The following is a 27828-nucleotide window of genomic DNA, read 5'->3' on the forward strand; positions in this document are numbered from 1 at the left end:
CATGCGGTTGCTGTACTGTATTAAAGCTTTAATCAGGATAAAACTGTATATTAAAAGCTAACATAAGCAGTAGCATTTACAAATAACAACTTATCTAAAAGTATGAGACAACAACAAGCAAAAAACATAGGCCTACCATTAAAAGCCGTGCTTGCACAGGTTCTGCATGATCCTCTTCAGTAATATCCTCTGCTTCTCAATCGGGCTCAAACTGATAAGCGATATTAACGATGCCGTTGTTTACAATACAACCGGAGCACATGCCGCTGAGGAGAGGGGCGGGACGTTTAAACGCGCGCTAGAGGCGGTTTAGCCAATCACAACACACTGGGCCAGCTAATCAATCAGAGCCCATCGCCTATTTCTGAGGGAGGGGCTTCATAAAAACAGGAAATGATCAGCGTGTTTCTCAGAGAAGGGACAGAGCTGTGTGGAATAAAGGTAAATTATGTGAAAAATAATGCGTTTTTTAAAAAACGAAGCATTAACACATGTTAGACTGCACCCCATAAACACAATCAAGCCTAGAAAAAACCCAGTGAACCACCCCTTTAAGGTTTGGCATAAAAATAAAAGACATGAAGAAATGGGGGGAAAAAAACATTCTCACAGCAAACTTTAAACTAGAGCTGACTCTGGAGTCAAAGGCCACATCAGAAAGGTCCATGGCAGTGCCATCACGGGATGCATGTCTCTCGTATGTCTTCCGATCGGTGGCAGGCTCAACCCGTTCACCGTAGTCGTTCATCCTCTCACATCAGTTCCAGCAGATGACTCTCAGAGCGGGAAAAGGGAACCTGAGCACATTAAAACAAATACATGAAGATCTGTAGACAACAAAAATGTTGTCATTATGAAATAAAATATGTCACCTCTCTTACTGACTGACTGCCATCAGGATTAATCCTAAATGATCCGGTCTGGATCATTTTCTTGGGATCTATTTGTGATATGGCCCACTCCATTTCATCGACTAATGCCCTGCACGCTGGGGAAAAACATGTGCGTGATGCAATTCAGAAGAACTCCTTAATCACAAAGCACAATTATTTATAAAACAGTTTGAAGATGCATTTATGAAAGTGTATTACATTCCTGATGTTTCTTTGTCCTTCAAGACAACTAATCCACAATGGCTGTCTGGGTATAAAAATATATACATGCATACATAAATTATAAAAAGTGTAAAAAAGTTGAAATACCTCCACATTTTATGTCTTGACCCTGTCTGGCTCCTTGGACTAACAAAAGGTGCCAAGACATCAATGCGTAGACGCTAACAATGTAAAAATGGTTTTCCATCCCCACCTACAAAACAAATAAAATGTCATGTAAATGCAGGTCATTGCATACAATTATATTTTATTGCAGCCTTAGATAGACTCTGAGTGGCCGGTTAACAAGTGTTACCTTTCACAAAACACAATCTAGCAATAAAATAATGCAAAGTGTCAATGTATTCATTAATCGAACTGCATCACATGCATATTTTAAGGCACTCGCGTGAATATACAAACCTTTTGCTTTAAATGCACAGCACACACGCGTTCACGAATTGATGACGTGCACACAGGTATAATTGTAGATTAGGAGCTGACCTGGGACCTGCCGCGATCCCTTTTTTCTTCTTGAGTTGTATTGGCTTGTCTTTGGTGCATTACAGCCACCAACCGAGCTGGAGCGTGGAGCAGCGACGCTCGCGCCCTCTACTGTACAAATAGTGGGACCCAAATATATGACCAAAACATACTGTGAAAAAAATCTAACCTAAAATTAAAGTAATCATAAATTAAATATTTTTTTCTCACATACATGTGTGCCACAGTTATTGGCAGCCTTAATTTAATGCAATGCCCCGATGTCAAGATAACAGCTGAGTTTTCTCCTATAATGTTTAACTTATGAGCCTGTAAACTTATAGCAAGGGATCTGACAGCACTTCTCCATACAGTATCTCTCCAGATCCTTCAGATTCTGTGACCATGCTCTCCACAGCAGCTCGTCGTATGGTTTTCTACAGGGTTTAGGCAGGGTCGGCACCAGAACGCACAAAGTGAGGGGGCAGGCACAATTTATTGGGGGGCCGCACTTTTGAAAAAAAAAAAATGTTTCTGAAAGTAATTTTCAGATGCAACGGGGGAAAAAACGGGATAAACACAAACATGAAACTTGTAAATAAAATAATCTGATATATAGCCTATGTACAATTTAATAACATATAGCCTAGTTTGATATATGAATTGGGTGTTCGTCAAAGATTGCATGCGGTCGGAGATTCCCGTGTTTACAGCTCCGTAAAATAACCTACTGGAAGCTCTGTAGTTTTGCTGTATAGGCCTATAGCTAAAAATATTAAAATTACAAACACACAATAACATTTTAAGTCACTTCCATTTCTGAAAAAAAGAAAAGAATGTAGGCCTAGTAATTTATGTTATAAATGCACACGCTTGACTTTTGTTTTAATTATCCATCGTACATAAAAAAAAAAAATGTATGTAAAGCAGATTTGGCCCAGACTCTGTTGCTATCTGTGAAGCCAAGCATAAGAATAGCCTACTAATGTAAATTTGTTAACCCACAGTAACAAAGTTTAACAGATTAATCGCATATTTTCGTTTGCTACATGCTTTTAAAAAGCATCTTTTTTTTGAGGAAAATAAAAAAAAGATACGTCTCATATAAGTTGCATTTTCAGAAATAATAACAGCAGGCCTAATAATGTTATAATGTACCAACATTATGAACACTATAGGATATTTTAGTTCCCCTCACTTTACAACAATTTAACCGTATCAGAACAGAATAAGAATTTAAAAATATAGAATTCTTAGCTTGGTGTGTGCGTGAGGCGCGATCAAATTGAAACATAAAATAGACTACTCCGTCATTTTTGGTCATACAGTAAAGGCATAATTCGAAACTGCAAAGTGCAAAGTGTTAGCAGTTTGAAAATTCAAGAATAAGAGCAAAGTTAATAAGAATTCTTTCTAAATGCATGCAGCACCGTTCTTATTTCGCTCTGCATAACCTGAACGGGGAAAAAAATATATATTTTTTGCTAAGCCCCCCCGTGGCGCCGACGCTGGGTTTAGGTCAGGGGACTGGGGTGGCAATGGCAAAACCTTCGTTCTGTGGTCAGTGAATTTGTGGTGTGCTTTGGATCAATGTCCTGTTGGAGGATCCGCCAACATACTTCACAGCAGATAGGCTATGAAGTACTTTTTTGCATGGCTGTATTTCTGCCTGTGCCAAACCCACAAAAGGCTCTGTTTTGTTCTAGCTAGCACTCAGTCCCATTGAAGGTTTCAGTAACATCTGCACTGTAAAAAAAAATCTGTAAAGTTTACGGTAAAAAAGCAGCAGCTGTGGTTGCCGGAATTTTACCGTAAAAAATACGGTAGCAACGTTTTAGGTTTTACAGTTTTAACTTAAATTTACAGTTAAATACCGTAATTTCATTAACTGATATAATGTTAATATACCAACCTACTGAAGTACTGAAATCTGTGTTGTACCTTTGTAATACACTGATAACCACCAAATCCAGGTGGTGATGAGAAAGTCACATGATGAAACAAAGCCCATCACAAGCAGCTTTTAAAAAATAACATATATAGAAGGTGCACAGTGTCATTCACACAAACACTAAACACCATCATGGTGACACATATGAAACTGAAATAATGCAATAAACATTAATTTAACAACATTAGGTGTAACACACAACCCTAATATACAAAACTGATAAGAAAAAACTAAAAAGAAACATAGTTATTTCAACAAAAAAACATCAAATTTGAAATGTAACGCAGGGAATTCTGGGAATGTCAATTTACGGTTATTCACTGTAAATTATACGGTATTTTTCACTTCCAAAAACGGTATACTACCGTAAAATTAATGTACAATACATGTAATGTCCAATACAGTTTTTCACCGTATATAGTAGGGGAATTTACCGTTAACCATTTAACAGGTTTTTACTGTAGCATTTTTACAGTCTTTTACCGTTAAATTCACGGTCATTTTTTACAGTGTGGCAAACTGTAATGTAGACACTTGTTTGTTATTTGATCTTAGTAAAGACCTTTTCATTCCAACCTTCCCAAATTTGTTAGTTGTGATCATGTTGGTGATATCTGATTGTAGTTTTGAAGACTTTCTGACCCCAAGACCCAACTAATACCTGCAATTCTCCAATGGTGATCCTAGGAGATTCTTTGGCAACTTGAAGCGTGCTCCTCCAATTGTTGGTTGTTAATTATAAATTATCTTAATTATAAAACTTCCAAACTAATTAAATTATAGTGTTTGTGAGAATGCAGAATAGTTAGGGTGTCTTTGACCCTGAAGACTTTTATTTTATACTCTAACATGGAAGTAATATTCACAAAAACTTATTTGATCAGTCCTCTCTTGGCATACTGTAAATATGTGCACTGTATCATCTTTGTTTCTGATTTATTTCTGCCGCAGCACATCTTAATTTCTAATCATGTTAAATAATTTTACACCTTGGTGGTTGACCATCGGTTACGGTGATGTCACTTCTTGTGCAGTCTTCCTCTGTGGTGGGAGCGTATGTGACTGAGAAGGCCTTTTCTGGGTGCGCACACTTTGGGACAGTATAAGGGCACGAGAAGGACTCTGTCAGTAGAGCAGTTTTAGATTTCTTCCTGCATTGCCTGGCAGCCATGACAGTTTCTCATCGACATTGTTCAAACTTTCTTAAGGCCTGGTTGATTGCTACTCACCTGCATTGCTGTCCTCATTCTGTCCTCGGCTCTGGATTCCAGTTGTGCCTCAGGGAAATCAAAGTACTTCAGACTTTCTTTGATGCAGTCCTTGTAATGCTTCTTTGGATGACCATGATGCCTGTGGCCTTGAGACAGCACTCTATAGGGAATCTGATGTTGGAAACAGGAACTGTCCATTTGTATAATATGGCCTGTCCAACAAAGCAGGTCCTTCATGATCATGGCCTTGATGCTGATCAGACCAGGGGCCTCATTTATAAACATTTACGTAGGGTGACCATATTTTAGTTTTCCAAAAAGAGGACAGTGGGTGCGATCGGGGCAGGGAGCTGGGGTTTGGTTTGTTGGTGGTTAAAGTAATGCGGAAAGCACCAAAGTAGCTCAATCCCAAATATCAAAACTCAAAATGTCATTTCCATACCTAAAATACATATTTTACCGTCACTGTTATGCATATTGATCATAAACACAGCTAAAAAGCTTCCTACCAGTGGCCCTCCTTCACAAAACTTAACATCTAGCACAGTTTTATCATGGGTAGAATCAGGGCCGTAGCTGGGGTTTGCGGGGCCCCGGTGCAGGTTGTACCCATGGGCCCTGTCTGAAATCATGTAAATAGCACAAATAAATAAATAGAACAAAGATAGAAATTAAAATGTTTCGTTTTTTCAAGTTTGTATTCAGGTACAGAAATCGAATAAGCAAATGTAAAATAGCATTGCATAGTCTTCACTGTATAAATTAAATATAGATTAGTTCTTGTTAAAACTAAAAATGTATTCAGGCAAGAGCAGTGAGTGATTTTCTTTCTTTTAATTTTCTTGAATTAACATGAAGGACACGACGGTAGCGACGGCCCTGAGTAGAATGCAGAATGTTTCAAAACAAGCATTTCAGTCAAATGTAATTTTTGCAACATTTCAAACCTTTAGCCCACATGGGAAAATCAACCTATAGCAACAGTTTAAAAAATAGCCCAATTCCATGGAAAAAACGCTGACTGAGCTCATTGACAAATATCTGATCTTCCTTTACACAGAGTGTGCGTGATCGCAAAATCAAAAGTGAAAGTGAACAGCGAGCGCTCATTCAAAAGAGATTTAAATACCCCGCATATTGATGGCGGCTCCCTGTTGCACGAAAATTATAGGCTTATGCAATATTAGAATGTTTGAGGGAGCACTGGATACAAAAATCACGGGAGCGGGCGATAATGGTCAGAAATTCAGCGGGAGCAGGATTAAGAAAACAGCCCCTGGCAGGTCTCTAATACAAAAACGCAAACAATGAATGGCGACTGTAGAAAGCAAAAGCCTAATCCCAGACAATTTGGGCGATTTAGAAAACACATTTTTTAGGTCCTAAAAGAGGACATGTCCGGGAAAAAGAGGACGTATGGTCACCCTGTGTGAACTAGCCCTATAAGTTTTGATGGCAACCGCCCAGTATTCGCTCAGTGCCATAGGAATCTACAGCATTGAACTGATAGGACAATTAAATGGATTAAGAACCTGGTCTGTTCAGTTTCTATATATTTGCCACATATTCTGTAACATGTTGAGGGAGATCTGGTTGAGACAGTGTTCTTGAGTGTGTAAGATGCTGTTCAACCCCAGGGCCCAGATGCACGGCTTTAACATCCCAGGGGATGGAAGCAAACAGGTAAGGGGTAAAAGAAGACTGAACCATGGCACCATCAACCAGTACAAATCTGTAGGACCAGTCATGACCTCTTTCCAGTACTACGCAGCTCAGAGCAGTCCAAAGATGGGGAAGGCCAGGGAAAGCATATCAGCCCATGCTGAGTATTCAGTGAGTAGCTCATCCACATACAGAAGATGTTGATGAACCTGGATCTTTGCTATAGCCAAACTCCTCTCCATTGCAAGAACAGGTCTAATTGATCTGGTATGCAGATCCATGCCCTGAAAATGTACCAAATGATGAGGAAAAGGCAACTCTCCATACTCTCAGCCCTAGGGGTCTGACTTTTGTTGAGATGTAGGCATCGACTCAAAGTGGAGGCAGATGAATGCAAACTTATTGAGGCAGGGTTTAAGCAGACTAAATGACTGGAGAAGTCTTGAATATGTCACCAGAGAGAAGTCTGTTGTTTTCACCAGAAGGTCCAGTTATGACATTTTGATTAGACATTATGAGGTCAAAACATTTTTTACAAATTACATATTCATAGTCCTATTGCACAAATGATTTGTTCACAATAAGATCTATAACATGCATTTATTAAATATATAAGGTGAATTTTCATTTCATTCTTGTTGGTTTGTGTGTAAAAAAAAAACCTACTTAACTACTAATGGTTTACTGAGGACTGCATCTTTCACGTGTAAAATAGTGCATCCTAACATTTCTGTGGGTTTCTCTTGATGATTATATAATTAAGTTTTTGCACTTGGTATTTCTGCATAAAGTTATTAAAAAAATTATAACTGTGTGAGCAAATAAATTAATGAAAGGCAGGTAGCTATAAATTCGATTAATGGAGTCATATGATGCGATTTCAATTTTTCCTTTCTCTTTGGAGTGTTACAAGCTCTTGATGCATAAAGAAGATCTGTAAAGTTGCAAAGACTAAAGTCTCAAATCCAAAGAGATATTCTTTATAGAAGTTAAGAGTCAGCCACGCCTACCTAAAACGGCTCGTTCTAACACGCCCCCACATACTTACGTCACTATGTGGGCAGCGTTATGCAACTCTTCCCACATATTCACGCAAAGAAAGAAGGCGTAACGTGTTGCCAATTTGGGGATTTTGTCGCTAAATTTAGCTACTTTCTCATTGTAGCTGCAACTTTTTTTTTGCAACAAGGAGCTATTTTAGCTATATTTAAATAAAACTAGCGATTTTTTGAAGATTTTTTCACAAAAACAATCTGTAGGCTATGCCAAATAGTCAGATATAGGTCAACCCAGTGCTGCTGGAATGTTAACTTGTGATATTAAACAGTTTCTTGTATTAATACAATTATTTTAAATTATATTACAAATAGTACACACTATTATACTTTAAATAATATATAAAGACTGTAATAAGTGTAGACAGACACTATTTCGCTATACGCTACTACGTTACACTACATCTTATTTACGTTACGCAAGCGGTGAGGCCTGAAGTGAGTTTAGACGCGATAAAAGCTAATGCTGTTTCTGTGCTGGGTCACTTTAAAGAAGACCCAGGAGGAGGTTCCTGTTTGAGTTCCTGTTTTTGATTTCCTGACACATACTGTTTGCTTCTTTTAGTAAATGTAACGCTGCAGAGCAAATACGGACTCTTCATCGCAGAGTCATTAGAGTGACAGACGCAAACGATTTCTTCAGGTTTATCGAGTTAATCACGGATGTTTGGATATTAGTAAGCATGTATTTTATGTAGTCTACCACGGGAATAAGTTCGTCCTCTTTATGCTTTCATTCTGTGGCCACCGCAATGCAGTGTAGCCTATTGCGATACAGAGTGATAGGAGCTGAACATTTCTATGGAGGAAAATAACGTGTTTGTTAGTATTGATATTATAGTGATATTGGATATATATCCGAGGACGTACGCACAGGTTGTCTGCGACATATTTTTCTTAAATATATCTAGAGGTACAAACGATGGTTGGCTACTGTGTAACTTTTGTGGTTTCGGTCGACATCTGTGGCTCCAGTGTTGTTGCGGAAGAACCCACTGCGCGAGTACTAATACACCTAGCTATCTGTCGGTCCACTGGAATTGTCCAGCAAGGAAAGGTCACCTTAGTCAAAAAATCACCATCTCTGAAAAGCCAAAAGCGAAAGAAAGAAAGACTGAGAAGTTGTTCTCACCTGACAAGTTGTAATTTATTAATGTCAGTGTCAAGAGGGTAAATACAGATGTTATAATTTTACCGTACCCAGTTACAACCAAGAGATCAACCCTGTAACAACCAACCTGGTCTCTCTTATATTTCTTGATGGTAAAATAATAAGCAACATTTGTGTGACACCCAGAAACATGCAGTCTGTATGTTTCAATGTTGTATTACTCCCCTCTTTCTTTCTCTCTCGTTTTTGTTCCATGGCGAGTTCCAATGCATTTTCATAACTAAAAATTCACAATAGTTTTACTGTTACAATTTGCTGAAAAAATATAATATGCTTTTTAATGGCACGTTTCATTGAGTCAGCTTACCACAATGATCACTGAAATGTACTTTTGTGCTTTTTTTTCTTGCTAATAATTATGACAATTTGAATTATGAAATTATGAAAAACTTTCTCTCTGCTTTTTAGTGAATAATTGTCCTCATTTCTATATTTTTTCTTATCTTCCTGTACAGAAGTCTTCAAGACTGCAAGCTCGGAGACTTTTTAATAAGTTGTATGTTTAATTTGCTCCACTGATAACCGCTCTTAGATGGAGGCGGCGTATGCAGCACTTTACCAGGAGTTTGTCCGTCTCCAGTCACTCTGCTTAAAACAAGCAGCAATAATACAACATCTCTCTGACACAATACAACGACAGCAAGGTCAGAGGACTCTTGCAAATAAACTACAAATTACTTCATGTATGATTAATGTCACAATGTATTAAATGATCGTATACACCAGGGGTTCTCAACTCTGGCCCTCGAGATCAGGGCTGGAGCTAAACTCTGCAGGAAAATGGATCTCGAGGGCCAGAGTTGAGAACCCCGGGTAATACACTATGATAAATGATATTAATGTTTACTTTCAGGTTTGGCCTCGGCTCCAGCTAGGAACTTTGGAAAGCCGTGTCAGCGCACAGAGGAAAAGTCAGGACATCAACTCCTTCCTGCAGGATGCTACGAACACGAACCTCTAGGACATCCCACTGGACCACACATACTGGACCCTCAAAGTATAGTATTCTCATTATGTCTGTGAAAATGATCACTTGAAAGATTTAAATTCTACCATTGACTAAAGGCCAATTAACACCAAGGATGATAACTATAACGATATAGTTCCAAAAATTTCTTCTAAATTGAAAAGAATAGCAATTCACACCAAAACAATAACGATAACGGCACAAATATCGTTGGAATCATCGTTGTAAAAAAAATTTTCTCCAGCTGATGAACGATAAAAATATTGGCAGCCAATCAGAATCCATCCTGCTTAAAAAAAGAGCTTGATCATTTAAAGACAACAGAACTGCAGTGTGCACTTATTATAAACAACGTTATTGAGTGTTGGTGTGGATGCTAATGTAGTTATCATTACAGATATTGTTCTTGATATTTCTGTTCTCTTACTTTTGTCTGCAATTCTGAATCTTTTGACCTCAAGCGTTAAATCAAGTTATGCATATGTTTGTTTGTCAGCTGGTATTGATCTCAGTCGTATCGATAGAGGACTAGACAAACTGCATCTTAACCTGGACGTGCCAGATCAGAAGCAGGGTGACCATGATAATGCAGTTTTCCACAATCCTGTAAAGACTGTGGAAAACAGTGCCTGGGATGACCTGAGGAGAGTTGAGCAACATTATTATGCTAACCAGACTTCACAAAGGCTGCGGGTTCGTATCATACCTGTGTTTAGTTAGCTTTGGTTCACTTCAGTTTCCTTTAAGTTCCCAACTTGAATGTGTCTAGTCCTCCTTCTGATCACACCTCCTGCTAAACACCTCACTACAATTACTAGAACATCTGACATGTGTGAGAAGACTGTTTCTGTGTCCCGCAGAGGCCCTGGTCATCCTCGTTTCTGGACAGTGAGCTGGTCAGTCAAGCCGGAGGGCTGTTCATGTCTGGAGTCACGCTGCAGTCGCAGGTGTGTGAGTTCTGTCACGCTGTGTTTCCTGGACACACAAGCACCCGCGGAGAGTTTCTGCGTCACCTCACTACTCACATGACCTGAAGGAAAGCAATGCTGGGAATCAAATTCATCAAAAATGAAGATGAGATGAGAAGTGTATTAGTGAACACACTGATAATGCCAGTAGTGGACTATCACATGTTTGATTTTGAAACTATTTGAGGTTTGGTCAGTGATGATCAAGATTTTTTTATTAAATTGTAAAGCACACAAAGTTGTTGTGCAAGTACTTAACACAAAAGTAAGACAAAAAAGCAACGAGAAAGTAAGAAGAACAAAAAAAATGTTATGCATGCACATTTATGTCGTTTTGTTTTATCATGATAATAAAATTATTCGTCTTTTATTTTCATCTTGTAATTATTTGGTTCCATCACAAAAAGTGTCTTGTTTTGTACCAGTCGAAATTGTGTGAATATATCATTATTTTTAGAATGATTTATTGTTTTTACCCAAATGCGGCATTTTCACAACCATTAAGCACAAGGTAAGAGTATAGTGCCGTCTAGCAATTAATTTTAAATACACTGGAAAATGTTGTAATGTAGGGAATCAATGGATCATCCCAACTGGTAGCATGAATGCTGTAAAACCTCAGTGTATCAGTGGTTATGTTTACATGAACACCACTGCTATGATAATTGACAGCAATTAAAGGGTTAGTTCACCCAAAAATTAAAATTAGGATGTGTTTTACTCACCCCCGAGGCATCCTAGCTGTATATGACTTTCTTTCAGACGAATCCAGTCGGAGTTATATTAAAAATTGTCCTGGCTATTCCAAGCTCTATCATTGCAGTCAGCGGGTGTTGCAGTTGAACAGTCCAAAAGAAGTGAAATAAAAAGCGCCCATCCATTTAAAAAAAAAGTGTCTCACATGGCTCCGGGGGGTGAACAAAAGCCTCCTGTAGCGAATCGATGCATTTTGTAAGAAAATTCATATTTAAAACGTAATAATCACTTTAATGTAGCTTGCGCTCACTGTTATACACGGAAGCAGCTCCGGGCGGATGACGTATGAGGTCGGCATTGCGCATGCGCCTTTCAGAAGTGACGAACGCGGAAGCGCAGGGGAGAGATCAAAACAAAACAACGGTCACTTATTAGAAGTACAAAACGAGGATTTGTAAAGAAGAATGTCGGAGGATTTCGATATAAGCCAAGAGGAGACTGGTTTTCCTTTGCTAAAGTAAGGAAACTTTGCTTTCTTTGCTCCTGTAAACAAACGTTGGTTTTCACGAGACTCACCGGCGCATGCGCAACATTGACCTCATACCTCATGCTCCCGGAGCTGCTTCTGTGTACAACTGATGGCGCAAGCTAGATTAAAGTGATTATTACGTTTTGAATATTGATATTTTTCTTACACAAATGCATCGATTTGCTACAGGAGGCCTTTGTTCACCACCCGGAGCCGTGTGAGACACTTTTTTTTATGGATGGGTGCTTTTTATTTCACTTCTTTTGGACTGATGCACTGCAACACCCGCTGACTGCAATGAAAGAGCTTGGAATAGCCAGGACAATTTTTAATAACTCCGACTGGATTCGTCTGAAAGAAGAAAATCATATACAACTAGGATGACTTGAGGGTGAGTAATTTATGGGCTAATTTTCATTTTTGGGTGAACTAACCCTTTAAGCCAAAGCAGCTATAAACTAGACATAGTGCCTCTTTAAATTTAACACCAATAATACCTTAACCAACATGCAAGTCAAAATATTCCCTCACCTCACCAAAGGTCACAAGCCAGGAGTGCGACCATTAAGAAAGTCTGGCTGGTTTCACATGACTGTGTCTGTTGACTGTTAAGGTGTGTTTATGTATTTGTGATCTTATTGTAAGTACCTATCCGTGTTCTTATTATCCCTAAGGACACATTGCATTGAGAAGTGAGGAGAGAGAGAAGAAAGAAGAAAGTCAAATACACCTAGAATGCCTCGGGGGTGAGTAAAACACTGCCTAATTTTCATTTTTGGGTGAACTAACCCTTTAAGGCAAGGCGGATTAAGACTTTACATGACATGGCCAAATCTCTTTAGTCTTGTTTACATCCTACTTGATGTTACTTTTTAGTATTTACAAAAAAAACTGTTTTTTTGCCTTGAAACAGACAACCTTCAAGGCACTCTAGTACACATGCTCTTTGTAGACAACACTTGCAGTGTATCTGTTTCGGTTTCTTGAACGAGCTAGCCTAAAGGGATAGTTCACTCAGAAATCTGTCATTCTAAACCTGTACGATTTCCTCTTTTTTTTTTTTTTTTTTGCAAAACACTTGAATATTTCGAAGAATGTTTTTTTGTCACAAGGGTCCGAAACAACACTGGACTCCTTTGACTTTCATTTCATATAGACAAAAAACACTGCAAAATATCTTTCAAAATATCCTCTTTTGTGTTTCACAGAATAAAGAATGGCATGATCTTTGGTTAATTTTTGGCCATCCCTTTAATTATAGGCCTTCACAAGCATATTACTCTAATGAAATCAGTTTATTGATTAGCGATTGATTAAAGAGTGAATTAGCCACTAGTGGCACCAAACAGAACTGAAACAATAGACAGTTTTCCCAAACGCTTCCCCATCTGTGAGATAGATGATGATGATGCTGATGGCAGGGTAGGGCTAGTGAATCACAGGCATCATCTGTCTTGGTTTGTTGAGATGACTAGGGTGAGTGTGGGTGGTGGAACCGTGTGTCAGAAATGAGACAGAAACATCAAAATTGTCTATACATTTTCACATATAATACTGCAAGTATCTTAGACAAAAGCAGTGGATGAATAAAAGTTAGAATAAATCAGCAATATTCTGCATGTTGTAATACACAAGTTTCTATTTTTACACTGTTAGCAAAATAAAAGTAACAATCTAGAGAAGTAAACAGGAGAAACATTACAATATAATTTATTGAGAAATTAAAAAATAAATAATCTGTCATTGAAGAGGCCACATACATATTTCTAACATTAGCGCTGTAACGCACAATTCTTACAAATTCATTAGCCATTCAACCTTTAAACAGTGAGAATAAAATTTTTTCCCCCCCGTGATTCATTTGAATCATTTACATTTTGTAACCTGTGAAATCTCATATGTGCATTTAGCGTTCATATATTAATATTTACTGCATCAGCAAGTTCCTAGTGTCGGGGTTCTTAATATAGTCAAATTCAGGATTTCACATGTTTATATAATCCAAAACTTGTAAATGTACACGTGTTTTGCTCGCTGTACATAATAAAGTGTTTGATATATATTTATTCTAGCGTTGTGATTGGTTGGATTAAATAAACATGCTCCCCCCAAACTTTTGTTAGAACTTCATCAAAACTGAGAAAATGGAATGAGACCTACATCCCAATGTCTCACAGCTCCGCTTAGAACGAGAAGCATGCCATCTATCCTAATAAATTAAGGTTTGGGTAATGGATGCAGATGCGATTTCATTCTAGAATTTGCTTGACACAAAATTAGCACCATTGAAGCTTTTTACTGCCATACTGGTAAGTCAAAGTATCCTGACAGAGAACATGGAATGTATTTGTAACACTCGTTGCTTGCACTAACCTGCATGTGCTTCAAATTTCATTTGCAAAGACAAAAGAACTTTCAACATTTCAACATAGCGAACCGAACACCACGGCTGCATTTAGACATGATATCCAACCTGAGTTCAACATGGAGACTTGCAGACTGTGAGTTATGGATCGTCTTTGGTGTTTGCTGGACTGCTGCTTCTGTTACTTGATCCTCTCCTCTCTGACACTTTCTCCTCCATCTCTATGAGAATATAAACAAGGTTTGTTTTTTGATTAAAATTTTAGAATGACTATTTTTTTTAATAATCAAGAGTGTCGGGAACACGATACGGTACTTTACAGTATCAAATGTCTATTGTTTATTTTCCTGTTTCTTAAAAATCTTCTCATTTGAGCAGATTCTGAGAAATGTAGCATTACAGCACTTGCTCACCAATGGATCCTCTGCAGTGAATGGGTGCCGTCAGAATGAGAGTCCTGATAAAAACATCACAATAATTCTCAAGTAATCCACACCACTCCAGTCCAGCAATCAATGTCTTGTGAAGTGAAAAGCTGCATGTTTGTAAGAAACAAATTCGTCATTAAGACATATTTACTTCAAACCGTTGATTTCGGCTGAATATGAGTCCTCTATGTATATTATTGCTTTCTGCAGTAAAAAAACGTAATCTCATCTGAACCAGGAGAGAAATATACACAGATCAAGCACCGTTTGCAAGTGAAAACAGTCCAAAATTGTCCTAAACAAATAAGTTGGTGGATTTTGATGTGAATATGGGCATGGACGAGTTATGGCCAGATACTTATGGATTATACACTCTAAAAAATGCTGCGTTAAATACAACCCAGTGCTGGGTAAAATAGGGACGGTATTTTGGCCAGAAACAATGGTTTAAAGTTAAATTGTCCTGATGATGGATTTGTTTTGAACTTTTCATTTCACAAACCGTTAACTGATGGACTGGAGTGGTGTGGATTACTTGTGGATTACTGTGATGTTTTTATCAGCTGTTTGGACGCTCATTCTGACGGCACCCATTCACTGCAGAGCATCCATTGCTGAGACACTGATGCAATGCTACATTTCTCCAAATCTGATGAAGAAACAAACTCATCTACATCTTGGATGGCCTGAGGGTGAGTACATTTTCAGCAAATGTTTCGGGTGAACTATTCCTCTAAATATGTTCTGCTCATTAATTCAAAGAGTTATCAAAAAGAGACTAGAATTTGGAACTGGGAGAGTCAGCATTTGTATCATTGGGTTTCCCATTGCATTTCTACTTGTGCTATTATTGATGTGAACATCACAACTCCCCACACTTCGGCAGACATTAATAATACATTACAGCAATGCAATAAAACATTATATTAAAACTCATATTATTATGTGAAGGCAGAACAATGCTGAGGAATGACTGCGTAACTGCAGAATGACTGACAGCGCAATGAAATGAGGAACTTGCATTTTCGCTTGAAAGAGACAACACAAAAAAAGACAAAGAAAGACTGATTAAAGCTCATTTTTGGCCATTCCACTGAACTGAAGCACTAGTGTTTGCTCATTAAGATAGAGAGAGAGCGGCTGCATCCTTTCACTGCCCACATGGTTTATTTTTACTCTGTCTCTCTGAGTCAAAGCGACGCCCTTCTCACTCCCTCCTACTCATTCACCCCCTCTTTCTCTCCATCCATCCATCCGCCCTCCTCTCACACATTTTCATAAGCTTTGACGTCAGACAGGGAAGGGGGGCTCCAATTTATCACCCACACAGCACTTCCTGTGGCCCCCACCACCCATACGTGTTTTCTCTTCTCATTTCTCTTCTATTCTGCGGTCCCCAATGACGACGTCTGACTGAGATGTTTGCCTCTGTAAGAGCTTCTCGAATCTGACAATCTCTGATTCATTCCATCCTTAAAGACTAACTGGATTAGCTAACCAGATAAGTAAAATAAATCAGTTGGTTACTGTTCTTCTATATATTCCTCAGAGACTCTTCAAGGTGTGTTAGTCTCTTCAATATCATCTCTAGTAAAAATGAATTCTTTTATTGCAAACTTGCAGCCTTTAAAGAAAAGTTCTCAAAAAATGAAAATTCTGTCATTCACCCTCAAGTTGTTTCACATGTATTTGCTTTTTTATTTCAGTGCAGTGAAAGTCAGTGGGGTCCATTGTTTTTGGAACCCAAATATCTTCTGTTTCATAGAAGAAAGACAGTCATACAGGAACAAAATGAGGGTAAATTATGACAGAAGAGAATAAAGGCACACATACTTTGTTCTTTAGAGAGGTTGAACTATTTAACTTAAGGAGGTCTTGAACTCGACTGTATCCAGACGATTAAAATCATCAAATGTCATGATTCTGACAATCGTGAAACCCAAGAAGTAACACACTTATGACCCTTTCTACAGTACAATAATCTCCTTTAAAATAAATTCCAATTTTAAATAAATGGTGCTGTTGACTGTGTTTGTCAACCTCAACCAATCAACCCTTTAATTTGCCAAGCCGGTTCCCAGTTCTGACGTAGCTTTTTGTACTGTATGACAGAAATAGGTTACACTTTATTTTAAGGTGATGTTGTTTCAGTGTAATTACACAAATAAGTACAGAGTAATATTAATTAACTACATGTACTTACTAATTTCTTGTGGGAGTTGGGTTTAGGGTTAGGGTTTGGTTTAGGGTTAGTTACATGTAATTATGCATCATTTCCTGTTATTACCATAGTAAGTGCATGAAACAAGTAACCACATCACCTTAAAATAAAGGGTTACAGGAAAAAATGTCCTCATGTAGATTAACAAAATCTGAAGGTAAGCACTACGCATCTCTTTTTACTGACCCTAAGTTTAAAACTGGGAAGTAAATCCAAACTGTCTTGTACCCTGTTTGTGGCAGGTGCGTGAGAAGCGTGGAGGTTATAGAACATGACAGAATTCTAGTATTCACCTGAAATCTGTCTCTTTTCTGACCCTAGGCTGACTTTGCTTGCGTGGTCACGTGACACCATTCTAGCCAATCTGAGGCCCTCATCCATGAGAGTTTGTTGCATGAGCTGGCGACTCCAGTTGATGAGGCCAGTGGTGTCGGTGAGGGGGTGAGGGGATGAGGAGGGGTGCAACTGAGGGCTGATATCTATCAAGACACAGAATTAACAAACATGCCTCTCAATCAAATGTTAGGTTTTCTTTCAGCAATGATGTTTTTCCGTGACATGAGTATGAATGGACACTAATTTGCTTTGTAATCTTCTATGCTTGATCTTTACATCATCTCAGAGTGGGAAAGTAACCCATTGTGATCACACTTTACGTGTGAAGTGGTCCTTCGTGGCTTTGACCATTATGACATTTGCAATAAATGCAACATAGAATGTGGGACAATGATGCCTAAGATTTACTGACATACACCGGACAGTCATAAATATATCAATGTTTAAAATTAAAATAAGGAATCTTACCCTGTGTTAAACTATCTAGACTTTCTCCAGAGAGGCTGTTGTCATCCGCTGTAGATCTGTTGTCACTGTTGGCTACTGGATCCTTAGACAGTCTGTCCGAATCTGTGACCTGAAGCAAGCAGATTTCATTTCTAATGAAAGCGTTACTTGTTTTGTCATAGTAGTTGGTTTGCTTCACTATAATTACAGATATGAGTTCAATAGTATTTCATAACTTGACATCCAATGTAAGCTACTATAACTCTCAATCCTTCATTCACATCTTTATTTTAATCCTATCTTGTTCATTTTCTTGTCATTTTGTAAATAGTAAAGTCACTATTAATGAAGTGTAAGCATCTGCCCAAACTTCACCCGAGCATATTTCTGAAAGTCCTGTATACCATTTATACAGATTTATATATAGTTACATATCTTGATGTACTTACATCAAGCTTGATTCTCTTCTGAGCAGAACAGTCAACAGAGGCAGTACAATCATCTGAGTATGTCCTGAGATGATGATATAACAAACCCAGCTCAAATTCTGATCAAATAAGTTTAATTATAAAAAAAAGTCACAGTATTGAAGTCAAACACTCATGCTATCAATATTCAAGGGCAAATATAGAATTTAAAGGGGTCATATGATGCGATTTCAATTTTTCCTTTCTCTTTGGAGTGTTACAAGCTGTTCGTGAATAGATAAGATCCCTAAAGTTGTAAAGACTAAAGTCTCAAACACAAAGAGATATTCTTTATAAACGCAAATAATGTTCTTTTTAGCAACATCATGACCCCTTTAACAGACAAGAGGCATCAGGGCTAGCTGTCACACAGGTATTTGTGAAAATGCCTGTATCTCAGAAACTTTAAGGATTACAAGAATTAAGAATTACAAAAATGTGTTTCTCCATCAGTCAAAAGATCATGTCAGATGGATTTATTAGAGGTATTTTCTTATAAATTTAGAACATCTGTTACCAGTTATAAGGTCAAGGATGAGATGCAAGAAGGTAACCTTGGTCCAGAAGAACCATGCTCCACTACTACCCCCAATAAATTCCTCTCTACACAATCACTTTGGACCAGTTTTCTTATTTTATGTCTTGAATGCATTGAAGATTCTGCTCAGCTAAAAGTCTAACTTGCTGGTTTTGAATGTACTACATAATCAATTATTTTTATGAATTCTGTCGTCCAAACTAAAATTCCACTATCATCATATTTTTGCTCGAGCTGTTGAATAAACAGCTTGAACACAATAAAACCAAAGAACTGTATGGTAAAAAGTCTGACCTTCAAATTTGGGGTCTCTTTCTCATACCAACAGTTCAAATTTGCACTTATGTTTTTGATTATATCCTTTCAACCGTATGGTCAACAAACATAACTGATAGTTTTGTAATAGTCTCTCTACATAGACATTTATATGGACATGGTGCTGATGACACATTCCAGGTTTCACCATGATTAGCCAATGCATTGTGGTGAACTGAGCAGTCTCATTATTTTAGGCTAGTCTTTAATCTCCCACATCACTGCACATTTTGCATGTCTCCTTTGACTGACACACACATTTCAGGTCTTGGAGTCTCTACTAATGAGCTGATGAGTTGAATCAGCTGTGTCTGATTAAGGAGACACGCAAAATGTGCTGCAAAAACATGTTTGGGAACCACTCTTTTAGGCCAAACAATTGCGAATTTCCTTTTTTTTGTCCAGATTTCATGGCCAGTAGGTGGCGCTGTCTCCAAAATGCTCTGGTACTCTCAGGTCTTGGTTGTGATGACAAACCAAATTTAATTTCATTATCTTATAGCATTGTGAAACTCAGGTCATTTTTGGTGTGCTTTCTGCTGAATGACTGTTCTATCTGATGACTTATTACATGCAAAGTGTTTGGTTAAAAAAAAAAAAAACCTTTGAAGATGATATGAACCAAATTTGGTGAAGATCAAATAAAAATTCTGGGAGGAGTTAAAAAAAAAGCCTGTTTTTCAGAAAATTGGCACGAGCCTAGGTATCAGAAGAACAATTAATTTATGTAAATTTACTATTTATGCGTGTAAGTAAACTTTAAATTTTTGCTTTATTCTATAAGTTACTGACATCACTTCTCCCAGATTCCAAATAAAAATATTGGAATCTGGCATGTATTTGCAGAAAATGACAACTGCTCTAAATAATAAGAATAATAATAAAAAAAAATGCTTTCTGACCTCAAAGAATGACACATTAAGGCTGCACTCTAAAAAATGCTGGGTTAAATACAACCCAGTGCTGGGTAAAATAGGGACAAACCCAGCAATTGGGTTGTTTTGACCCAGCGGTTGGGTTACTACCCAGAAGGTTGGGTTAAACATTTAACTCAACCGCTGGGTCAAAACAACCCAATTGCTGGGTTTGTCCCTATTTTACCCAGCATTGGGTTGTATTTAACCCAGCATTTTTTATAGTGTGTGATTGGAAATCACAGTTATTCCACAAATATTGATTTACACACTCTTCCCAAGATAAAACAATAGTATTGTGATATTTAAAAACTTAATATGAACTTGTTTTCTTTGCATTATTCAAGATCTGAAAGGACTGTATCATTGATATTTTGACCCGAAGTCATTTTTTGCAAATTGATACTATAAAAGTCGTTTTGATTAGTATTATTTGAAACAGTAGTTTGTTGAATAAAAAAAAAAAGTTCAGTTTACTTAAACACACATGTAAACAGTAAATCCAGAGACACTGCCAATTTTGTAGTGGTCTCTTAAATTTTTTTCCGCTGCTGCATATACTGTGTATATGTGCATAGTTTAATTATGCCTGTATCTATACATGTAAATATATTTAACAATACATATAAACCACCTCATCTGGATGCAAAATCTGAAACCATTTCAAAATCTTAAAAGTCGTTCCTGACCTGTTATGCTTAAATGTTGACGTGTAGGCACATTCTCTCGCCACTTGTCGTGCTAAAGAGAACAGTTCAACTCTACGTAACAACAGAGCGTTGTCACGGATGCAGAACTGAGCTGCAGCCTCATTGATGAGCATCTGAAAGTGGAAATATTCAAATTAAACCGGATCATCTGAGCTCTATGAAAGTCAAGGCATTTTGACAACTACAAAACGCATTAAACAACTCCTGTCATTTTTATAGTAGCCAACATATTTACAACTGGTATTTTAAAATTACAGTACGTTATCAAATATTACTGTGAAATCTAGGAGTTGCAGTTAGTTCTTTAAAGTTTATCACAAAAACGTCTTGGAAAAACATATGCAAAGACTTGTGGAATAATAATAAAATGAATCCCCTGAAAATGAAATGGAGGAATTGCTGGATTATTTTTTTAAAGGTTTGAAAACTGGGCTGTACTCAAAAGATTGTAGAATCAAATCTTGCTTCCCTGTGCAAAAGTCATCGCCACAATGCTAAGATGTTGTGGGTGGTTGCCATGCTAAGCAGTTGCTTACGCTTTCTGTGTTTTATGCAGTTGCTAGAGTGTTATGAGTCGTTGCTTTGGGATGGAAATGGTCCCATTTCATTATCTACAATATAAATTGTAAGTCTGATTGCTTATTAAAGTAATAGCACACCTCTCCTTACTTTGAGTTTTGTATACTGTAGTAATATAGTTTACGGTTTAATACACTGTAACAGTAGTAATTTTCGGCAGATTTACAGCAGATTAGTTTAGTTTGAATTTAACTAATTCATTGTAGAGATACAGGACAATACTTTACTTTAGTATTGTTTATTACAACTAAACTTGAGAAAAAATGTAAAAAAAATTTAACATTTCTCTGTGCAATTTGTTCTGTTTAACAGACCTCATGATGGGTGAGCTGTTTCCCTTCCCTCCTCTTGGAGTCAAAGCGGCCATAGATCAGGCTGTATTTGCGAATCTCTTCCTCTTTGCTCTTGTCTTGAGGTTCCAGGTGGAATATGTGTCCCACCGTCTTGGCCATTTTCTTATTGAGTCTCAAAAGCGTCTTCACCTCGGTTTGATCTGCTTGCGGCATGGTTCTTAGAAGCCTATCAACGCTTTCCTCCACGGCTTTAATGGTCTCTGGGTCCATCTGACCTCCGGGCCACGGAGAGGTCATAGTGGAGGAGGATGAAGAAGAAGTTGGCGTAGGAGGACCAAGAAGACGCGAGTGGCAAGCGAAAGGCAGATGGGTAATGGGCTGTTCTTCATCTAACTCAGCAGCTCCATACATTTCAGGACTGAGCCAGTGGGGATCCATGGGGGACAGTTTTTCTCTGTACAGATGGTCTGGAGGTAAAGGAGAGGCCTGTGAGCAGGGGCTCTTTGGACTGTTATCTCTGAGCGGCGTAAGGCAAGATCCTACTTCCTCTCTTTCACACGGAGAGCCTGGCTGACCGTTGCTTAAAGATTTTCTGGCGCCCATAACCCCAGAGCCAGCAGCACTGCTACTGTCGATCCTAAGGAGAGGGATTCCACAAGGGGCCACATTGGTGGCCAGGGGTTGGTTGAACAGCGTTGGGTTTGCCGCCCAGTCGCGCAAAGCCTTCTGCAAACGCCGCACATGCAGGGGTTTTGTGGCCATGCCAACTAGTGCCATGATCTCGAGAAATTCCTCTTCTCCAGCCTCGCACAGCTGTTGGACATCATCACCTCCCTGCTGGATGAAGGTGTCATAGTACATCAGCAGGTTGGCCCTTTGTAAAACTCGGTAGAGCTGCAGCTCGCCCAGCGTCCGTGGTAGTGACATCCTAACGCTCGGCTGCAATGGGATTTCCACAAAACCTGTCATTAGTATCATTTAAAAACATATGTGTGTGCATGTGCAAACCGGTTTATGTGGTTTATGAGGACACAAATTTGTGTTGGGGAGTAACTAGTTACATGTAACGGAGTTACATAATTTAATTACAAAATAACTGTAATCTGTTACAATTACTGAAAAAAACTGTGGAATTAAATTACAGTTACTAATGAAAACGTTAATGATTACAAAGGGGGATACATCTGAATATTTTCACACACACACTATCTTTTTTGCTATCTTAGTGAGGACATTGCATAGACTTCCACTGATTTTATATCAGATTAATGATCTTTTCTATCAGCTAACCCAACTTCTACCCCTAAACCTACCCTTTACAGAAATATGTGCAAAACATTAGATTTAAATAAAAACATATTTTGGCTGATTAATAAGTCTTTTTAACTAGTGAGGGCCACTAAAATGTAATCACTAGTGTTGTTGTCATGATCTTTCACTACATAAGTAAGGACATTTGGTCCTCACAAGTATAGTTAAACCAGTTCACACACACACATACAGATTTAATGATTTCTTTCCCAAAATGCATTGACTGCTTTGAAATATGAGACACCAAGAGTTTAGGACACAGAATAGGACACATGCTTATTCGATAACCGTTTTATTTTCTATTTGGGTGTATGTATATGGTTTATTTTTTAAGATTAACTGTTTTTCCAAGGAATTGTTAGATGCCAGTGTTTCCTGGCATATTTGCTATGCAAAGATTTGATTTCAAAAACAGTTTCATAGTTATTAAACTTTATCTTGTTTTGATTTGAAATCTGTATTTCTATCATGAGAACTCTCGGAAGATTTTAGCATGGTGATGGATATGACAATATTAATGTATTTGGTCTTGGCGGAATAGATCTGCTACACTGCTGCTGCTGTTGGTTATTGCTGTATTTGTAGATTATTGCTGCTGCTGCTGCAAGCAAGTACAGGAACTTGCTACTGCCAATACATAAGCCGATATGGTGCTGTGAGTATTTAAGACATACTGCTGCTGCACAAATAGCATATAAAATAACCCGTAGCAGATCTATACAGGTGGAGCTGGGGAAGGTGAAGGGTTTCAGAGGAACTCTGAAAGCGCACTGCAATGCTCAAGCGAATGCCAATCAGCCATTTAAATGTAAAGCAGCAAGCTCACTGGATGCGTATGCAACGGGAACCAATCAGCTTGTGACAGTCGTTTAGTGCGAAGAATATCATCAGTTACGTTAAGCCTGCACCATCTAGAGTTTCATGACAGAACTTGGTATTTAACCTCAGAATGATTTTGAAGTAAAAAGAGGTGCTAAAGTCTGATTTTGTGGTGACTGTGCTTTAAAATTACATTTTTATAATCTTCAATTTTAAGGATTTTGAAAGTCCGACAGTATCAGTGTTGAGTACTACTCTAAGGTTAATCCTGCCTGGTTTAAATGTTTAAAAATGATTAACAGTTGAAAATATTCATTAGAAATTTAGAAAAGTAATAAAAAAGTAAATGTAATCAGTTACATTAAATTAATAAAGTAATTGAAATAGTTACACTACTTATTACATTTTAAATAGTGTAACTTGTAATCTGTAACCTGTTACATTTCCAAAGTAACCTTCCCAACACTGATAATGACATGGGTATGACATAAGTATCACAATGTGAAGGTTGTTTTATGAAAACATTTCCTGTTTCCCCGTAATTCAAATGGCTTAAAAAAAACATACTAAATGGTGTTTTTTTTTCTTTCTAAAAATGCAGAAAGTTTTCTGTGAGGAGTAGGTTTAGGCGTAGGGTTGGTGTAGGGGGATACAAAATACAGTTTGTACAGTATAAAAACCATTACGCCTATGGAGAGTCCCCGTAAACCACATATACCAACATGTGTGCATGTGTGTGTGTACAGGGCTCCACAATAACATATGAAAGTTCTAGACAAGTAGATTATAAAATTGTCATAAATGAAATCCTTGTGAACGTGGAGTTACTGATGTATGCACAGAAAATATGTTATCTTACAATCAATCAAAACATAATGAATAAAAATCAAACAGCTGACATGTTTTGTGCAATGTTAGCTCTACTGTAGTAAATGACTGAATAATATTCATGAATACAGTTTTGAAGATGATTGTGCCAATCACCTCACTGCTCCAGATGTCTGCTATGCAGCAATATAAAGTGTTTCTATTAAGAATAAATTGCAGTAGTTTCTAAACGGTCTTCAAATAGCTGCTCCATGAATAACCTTAATTTAAAATGCCTGTTTAGTGGCAAACTGTGCTGATGTAATACGTTAGGTGTTGTTTTCTAATAAAGTTTGTATTTTTCCCAAACAATAAGATCAATCTCTATCGCAAAACAAAATTCACAACTTTTTTTTCACAGCCTTATTTCTTCACACTACATGCATCTTTTTTGGGGGGGGATTTTATGAACTGTAAATCTGAAACTACCAAACACCCTTATTTTAAAACCAATTTTTACTTTTGTGAAAGGGTTTTAAATGAGTAATCAAAGAACTATGAGTATGAGATAATGTACAGTGAGCCAGTCAGCTTGGATGTTCAGTCAACTTGGATGCCTAACACAGAATAACCCCTGAATGGGTTATAATGACCAGATGGTCAGACACTTATCAAATAAATAAAGGGACAAAAAATATTGGTTTGACTTCAAATGAATGCATTTAAGAAGAAAGAGAGTGGCAATGTTGACTTCACTATTTCTTGTTGGGTAAAGGGGAGCTTCTGAGGGGTTGCAAATAAAATGAGACAGATAATGCAGAGCAGGTAATGTGTGCACAGCAGATGCATAACTAGGATAAGAGAACATTTGTGTCTGAATTGTTCTGAATAGACATTAACATTTTAGTTAATGTGAGGATCCACCACCAACAGAGTACAAGACACTTGCTATATCAACAATGTACATTTCCTTAGAAATAAGTCACTCTTTGTATCCAGAACTTCTTCAGGGCTGGTTCACACGGAACACATTTTTGTGTTTCACATCCAGTGAAACTCAAAAACATGTTCTGAAAAGAAAGAAGTGTAACTTCAAAAACTTGTCTTGAGACCCTGCCTTATTTTCCATTCATCAGCACACTGGCTCTGCAGTTGGATACTATCGTGCTTGTGTCATGTTTGTGTAAAAAGCAAAAACACACGTTTCAGTGAACAGTTCTTTCAACAACCGTTGTGTGTCTGTGTTAAGAACATTTTAAACCTTTTCCACTATAAAGTGCCATTTGTGCTAAAGGTTCTACACTGTAAAAAATGACCGTGAATTTAATGGTAAAAGACTGTAAAAATGCTACAGTAAAAACCTGTTAAATGGTTAACGGTAAATTCCCCTACTATATATGGTGAAAAACTGTATTGGACATTACATGTATTGGACATTAATTTTACGGTAGTATACCGTTTTTGGAAGTGAAAAAGACCGTATAATTTACAGTGAATAACTGTAAATTGACATTCCCAGAATTCCCTGCGTTACATTTCAAATTTGATGTTTTTTTGTTGAAATAACTATGTTTCTTCTTAGTTTTTTCTTATCAGTTTTGTATATTAGGGTTGTGTGTTACACCTAATGTTGTTAAATTAATGTTTATTGCATTATTTCAGTTTCATGTGTGTTACCATGATGGTGTTTGGTGTTTGTGTGAATGACACTGTGCACCTTCTATATATGTTATTATTTAAAAGCTGCTTGTGATAGGCTTTGGTTCATCGTGTGACTTTCTCATCACCACCTGCATTTGGTGGTTATCAGTGTATTACAAAGGTACAAAACAGATTTTAGTACTTCAATAGGTTGGTATATAATAACATTTTATCAGTTAATGAAATTACGGTATTTAACTGTAAATTTAAGTTAAAACCGTAAAACCTAAAACGTTGCTACCGTATTTTTTACGGTAAAATTCCGGCAACCACAGCTGCCGGTTTTTTACCGTAAATTTTACGGAATTTTTTTTACAGTGTATGGATGTTAAAGGTTCTTCATGAAACCAATAATGGCAATAAAGAACCTTTATTGTTAAGGTTCTTCTATGGCACTGCTGAAAAAACACCTTTTTGGAACCTCTTTTAAAAGACTGTATCCAAGAGTCAAGTTGAGGTGCAGTCAAATTTCCTCCTCCTGAAGTGTAATACGAAGCCTCTTAATCTGCAACCTCTCATTTCTTCTGCTTTTTTATATATCGCTCTCTCTCTCCTACAAAATATTAGCTGGAGACAGATTTGGCATGTGAAAGTTCCATAATTGCATCCTCTTTTAACTACACTGATGAAAACTGTAATCTACAAATATAAAAGTTTCATGTAGTCCTACAGAGAGAGAGAGAGAGATCTGTTTTAATAAAGCTTTATCAAATTAACAGCTTAATATTTTATCTATGTATTACGTTTATTTAATCTAATATTAAGTTACAAAAACCTCTTAGCTCTAAATTGCATGTTTTGTGCCTGTCATGTATATGCTACAGAGTAAGCTCACAGTAAGAATATTTCATTGTAAAACACACTCCTGTCTTTTTTTTTCCAGCTTGCATAAACTTCACAAATAATCAGTTAGTTTGAAATTCCGTTCATATGCTCATGAGGTGTTGCTGAGTTGTAGTTGTAGTTGTTAAACATAACCCACAGCAGTAGTTTTCCTCTGATAATTAATAATGAGGATAGTAGCTAATTGCTGAATGCAGACGATTCGTCAGTAGTTGTGTAGCTACTCACCTCGAGAGGCTTCAAGACAGAATCCACGACAGGATCCAGCAGAACACTTGAGCTTCCAGAAACCGACACGACCGAATCTATCGGATTTTCACTTCTGTCACTCAACTCAAAATCAATCAAACTTTTCGTTCTATTAATAGACTTGTATCTTTACGCCTCTGACGCGTAGCCTGATTTATTTGTTTTCTGTGCTTGTTAGACCTTATCCTACAGATGTGAGATTGGAGTAAAATATTCTTGAAACTCTGGTGTTGTCTCGGCTATGCTCTGCTGTGCTGGCAGTAGCGGCGAGTTAATGACGCTCCTTTCGCTGCCTGTGTGGGCGCGAGAAACGCGTGGGCGGACTGCGGCACGCCATCTGACCGAATAAGAGCCTTCCTCTCCGACTCTCGCATCAGGGTGTGGATGGACGGGGAATTCTGTCCATTTCACTGTTAAAGCTCATATCTGTATCATGTCAAAGCCAGCCATTTAGAAGCTAAACAGCACTACAGAGCCCCACTATAATAAGCAGCAGATTTAACACATGAGCAAGCATGAGCGCAGTCAGATGTGTGGATGAGCGCCGGAGAGCACCGTGTCTGTGGGCGGTGATCATTGCTCAGTGACGCGGCTAGAGCAGCGGGATTCCCCGGCACCTCATGTCAGTCTGATCCGGGGACTCTTGACTGGATGGTGCGCTCATAAAGCACAGCGCGGACTGTTGTTGTTGTTGTTGT

The 27828-nt window shown here is 37.8% G+C and overlaps 2 protein-coding genes and 1 pseudogene across 5 annotated transcripts; 1 reads left to right on the forward strand and 2 right to left on the reverse strand.

The window, feature by feature from the left end:
- The window catches only part of LOC107730890 (protein canopy homolog 2-like), a 3303-nt pseudogene extending 1728 nt beyond the window's left edge, over positions 1–1575 (reverse strand).
- Positions 1576–7890: 6315 nt separating this feature from the next.
- Positions 7891–10922, forward strand: LOC107730888 (uncharacterized). 4 transcript variants are annotated; one of them, XR_001638726.1, is made up of 6 exons: positions 7892–8133; positions 9160–9271; positions 9481–9624; positions 10091–10287; positions 10455–10682; positions 10716–10922. XR_001638726.1 is itself a non-coding variant. In XM_016541843.1 (5 exons), exons 2-5 carry the CDS (start codon positions 9160–9162, stop codon positions 10626–10628), a joined length of 627 nt encoding a protein of 208 aa, XP_016397329.1. In that variant the 5' UTR covers positions 7891–8133; positions 9083–9159; the 3' UTR covers positions 10629–10922. The 4 variants fall into 4 exon arrangements, 3 of the variants coding, with proteins under 3 accessions (XP_016397329.1, XP_016397328.1, XP_016397330.1); XM_016541843.1 differs by having other exon boundaries at positions 7891–8133; positions 9083–9271; positions 10455–10922; XM_016541842.1 differs by having other exon boundaries at positions 10455–10922.
- Positions 10923–13054: 2132 nt separating this feature from the next.
- LOC107730902 (NGFI-A-binding protein 2-like) lies at positions 13055–27602 on the reverse strand. Its single transcript, XM_016541858.1, has 8 exons — positions 27110–27602; positions 21422–22339; positions 20508–20641; positions 18034–18097; positions 17606–17714; positions 17095–17280; positions 14261–14373; positions 13055–13258 (listed from the first exon to the last, which is right to left on the reverse strand). The coding sequence occupies exons 2-7, from the start codon at positions 22325–22327 to the stop codon at positions 14294–14296; spliced, it is 1479 nt and encodes a 492-aa protein (XP_016397344.1). The 5' UTR covers positions 22328–22339; positions 27110–27602; the 3' UTR covers positions 13055–13258; positions 14261–14293.
- Positions 27603–27828: the final 226 nt, after the last annotated feature.

The sequence above is a fragment of the Sinocyclocheilus rhinocerous genome, unplaced genomic scaffold (assembly GCF_001515625.1).
Source record: "Sinocyclocheilus rhinocerous isolate Xijiao unplaced genomic scaffold, SAMN03320098_v1.1 scaffold1090, whole genome shotgun sequence".
Lineage (NCBI taxonomy): Eukaryota > Metazoa > Chordata > Actinopteri > Cypriniformes > Cyprinidae > Sinocyclocheilus > Sinocyclocheilus rhinocerous.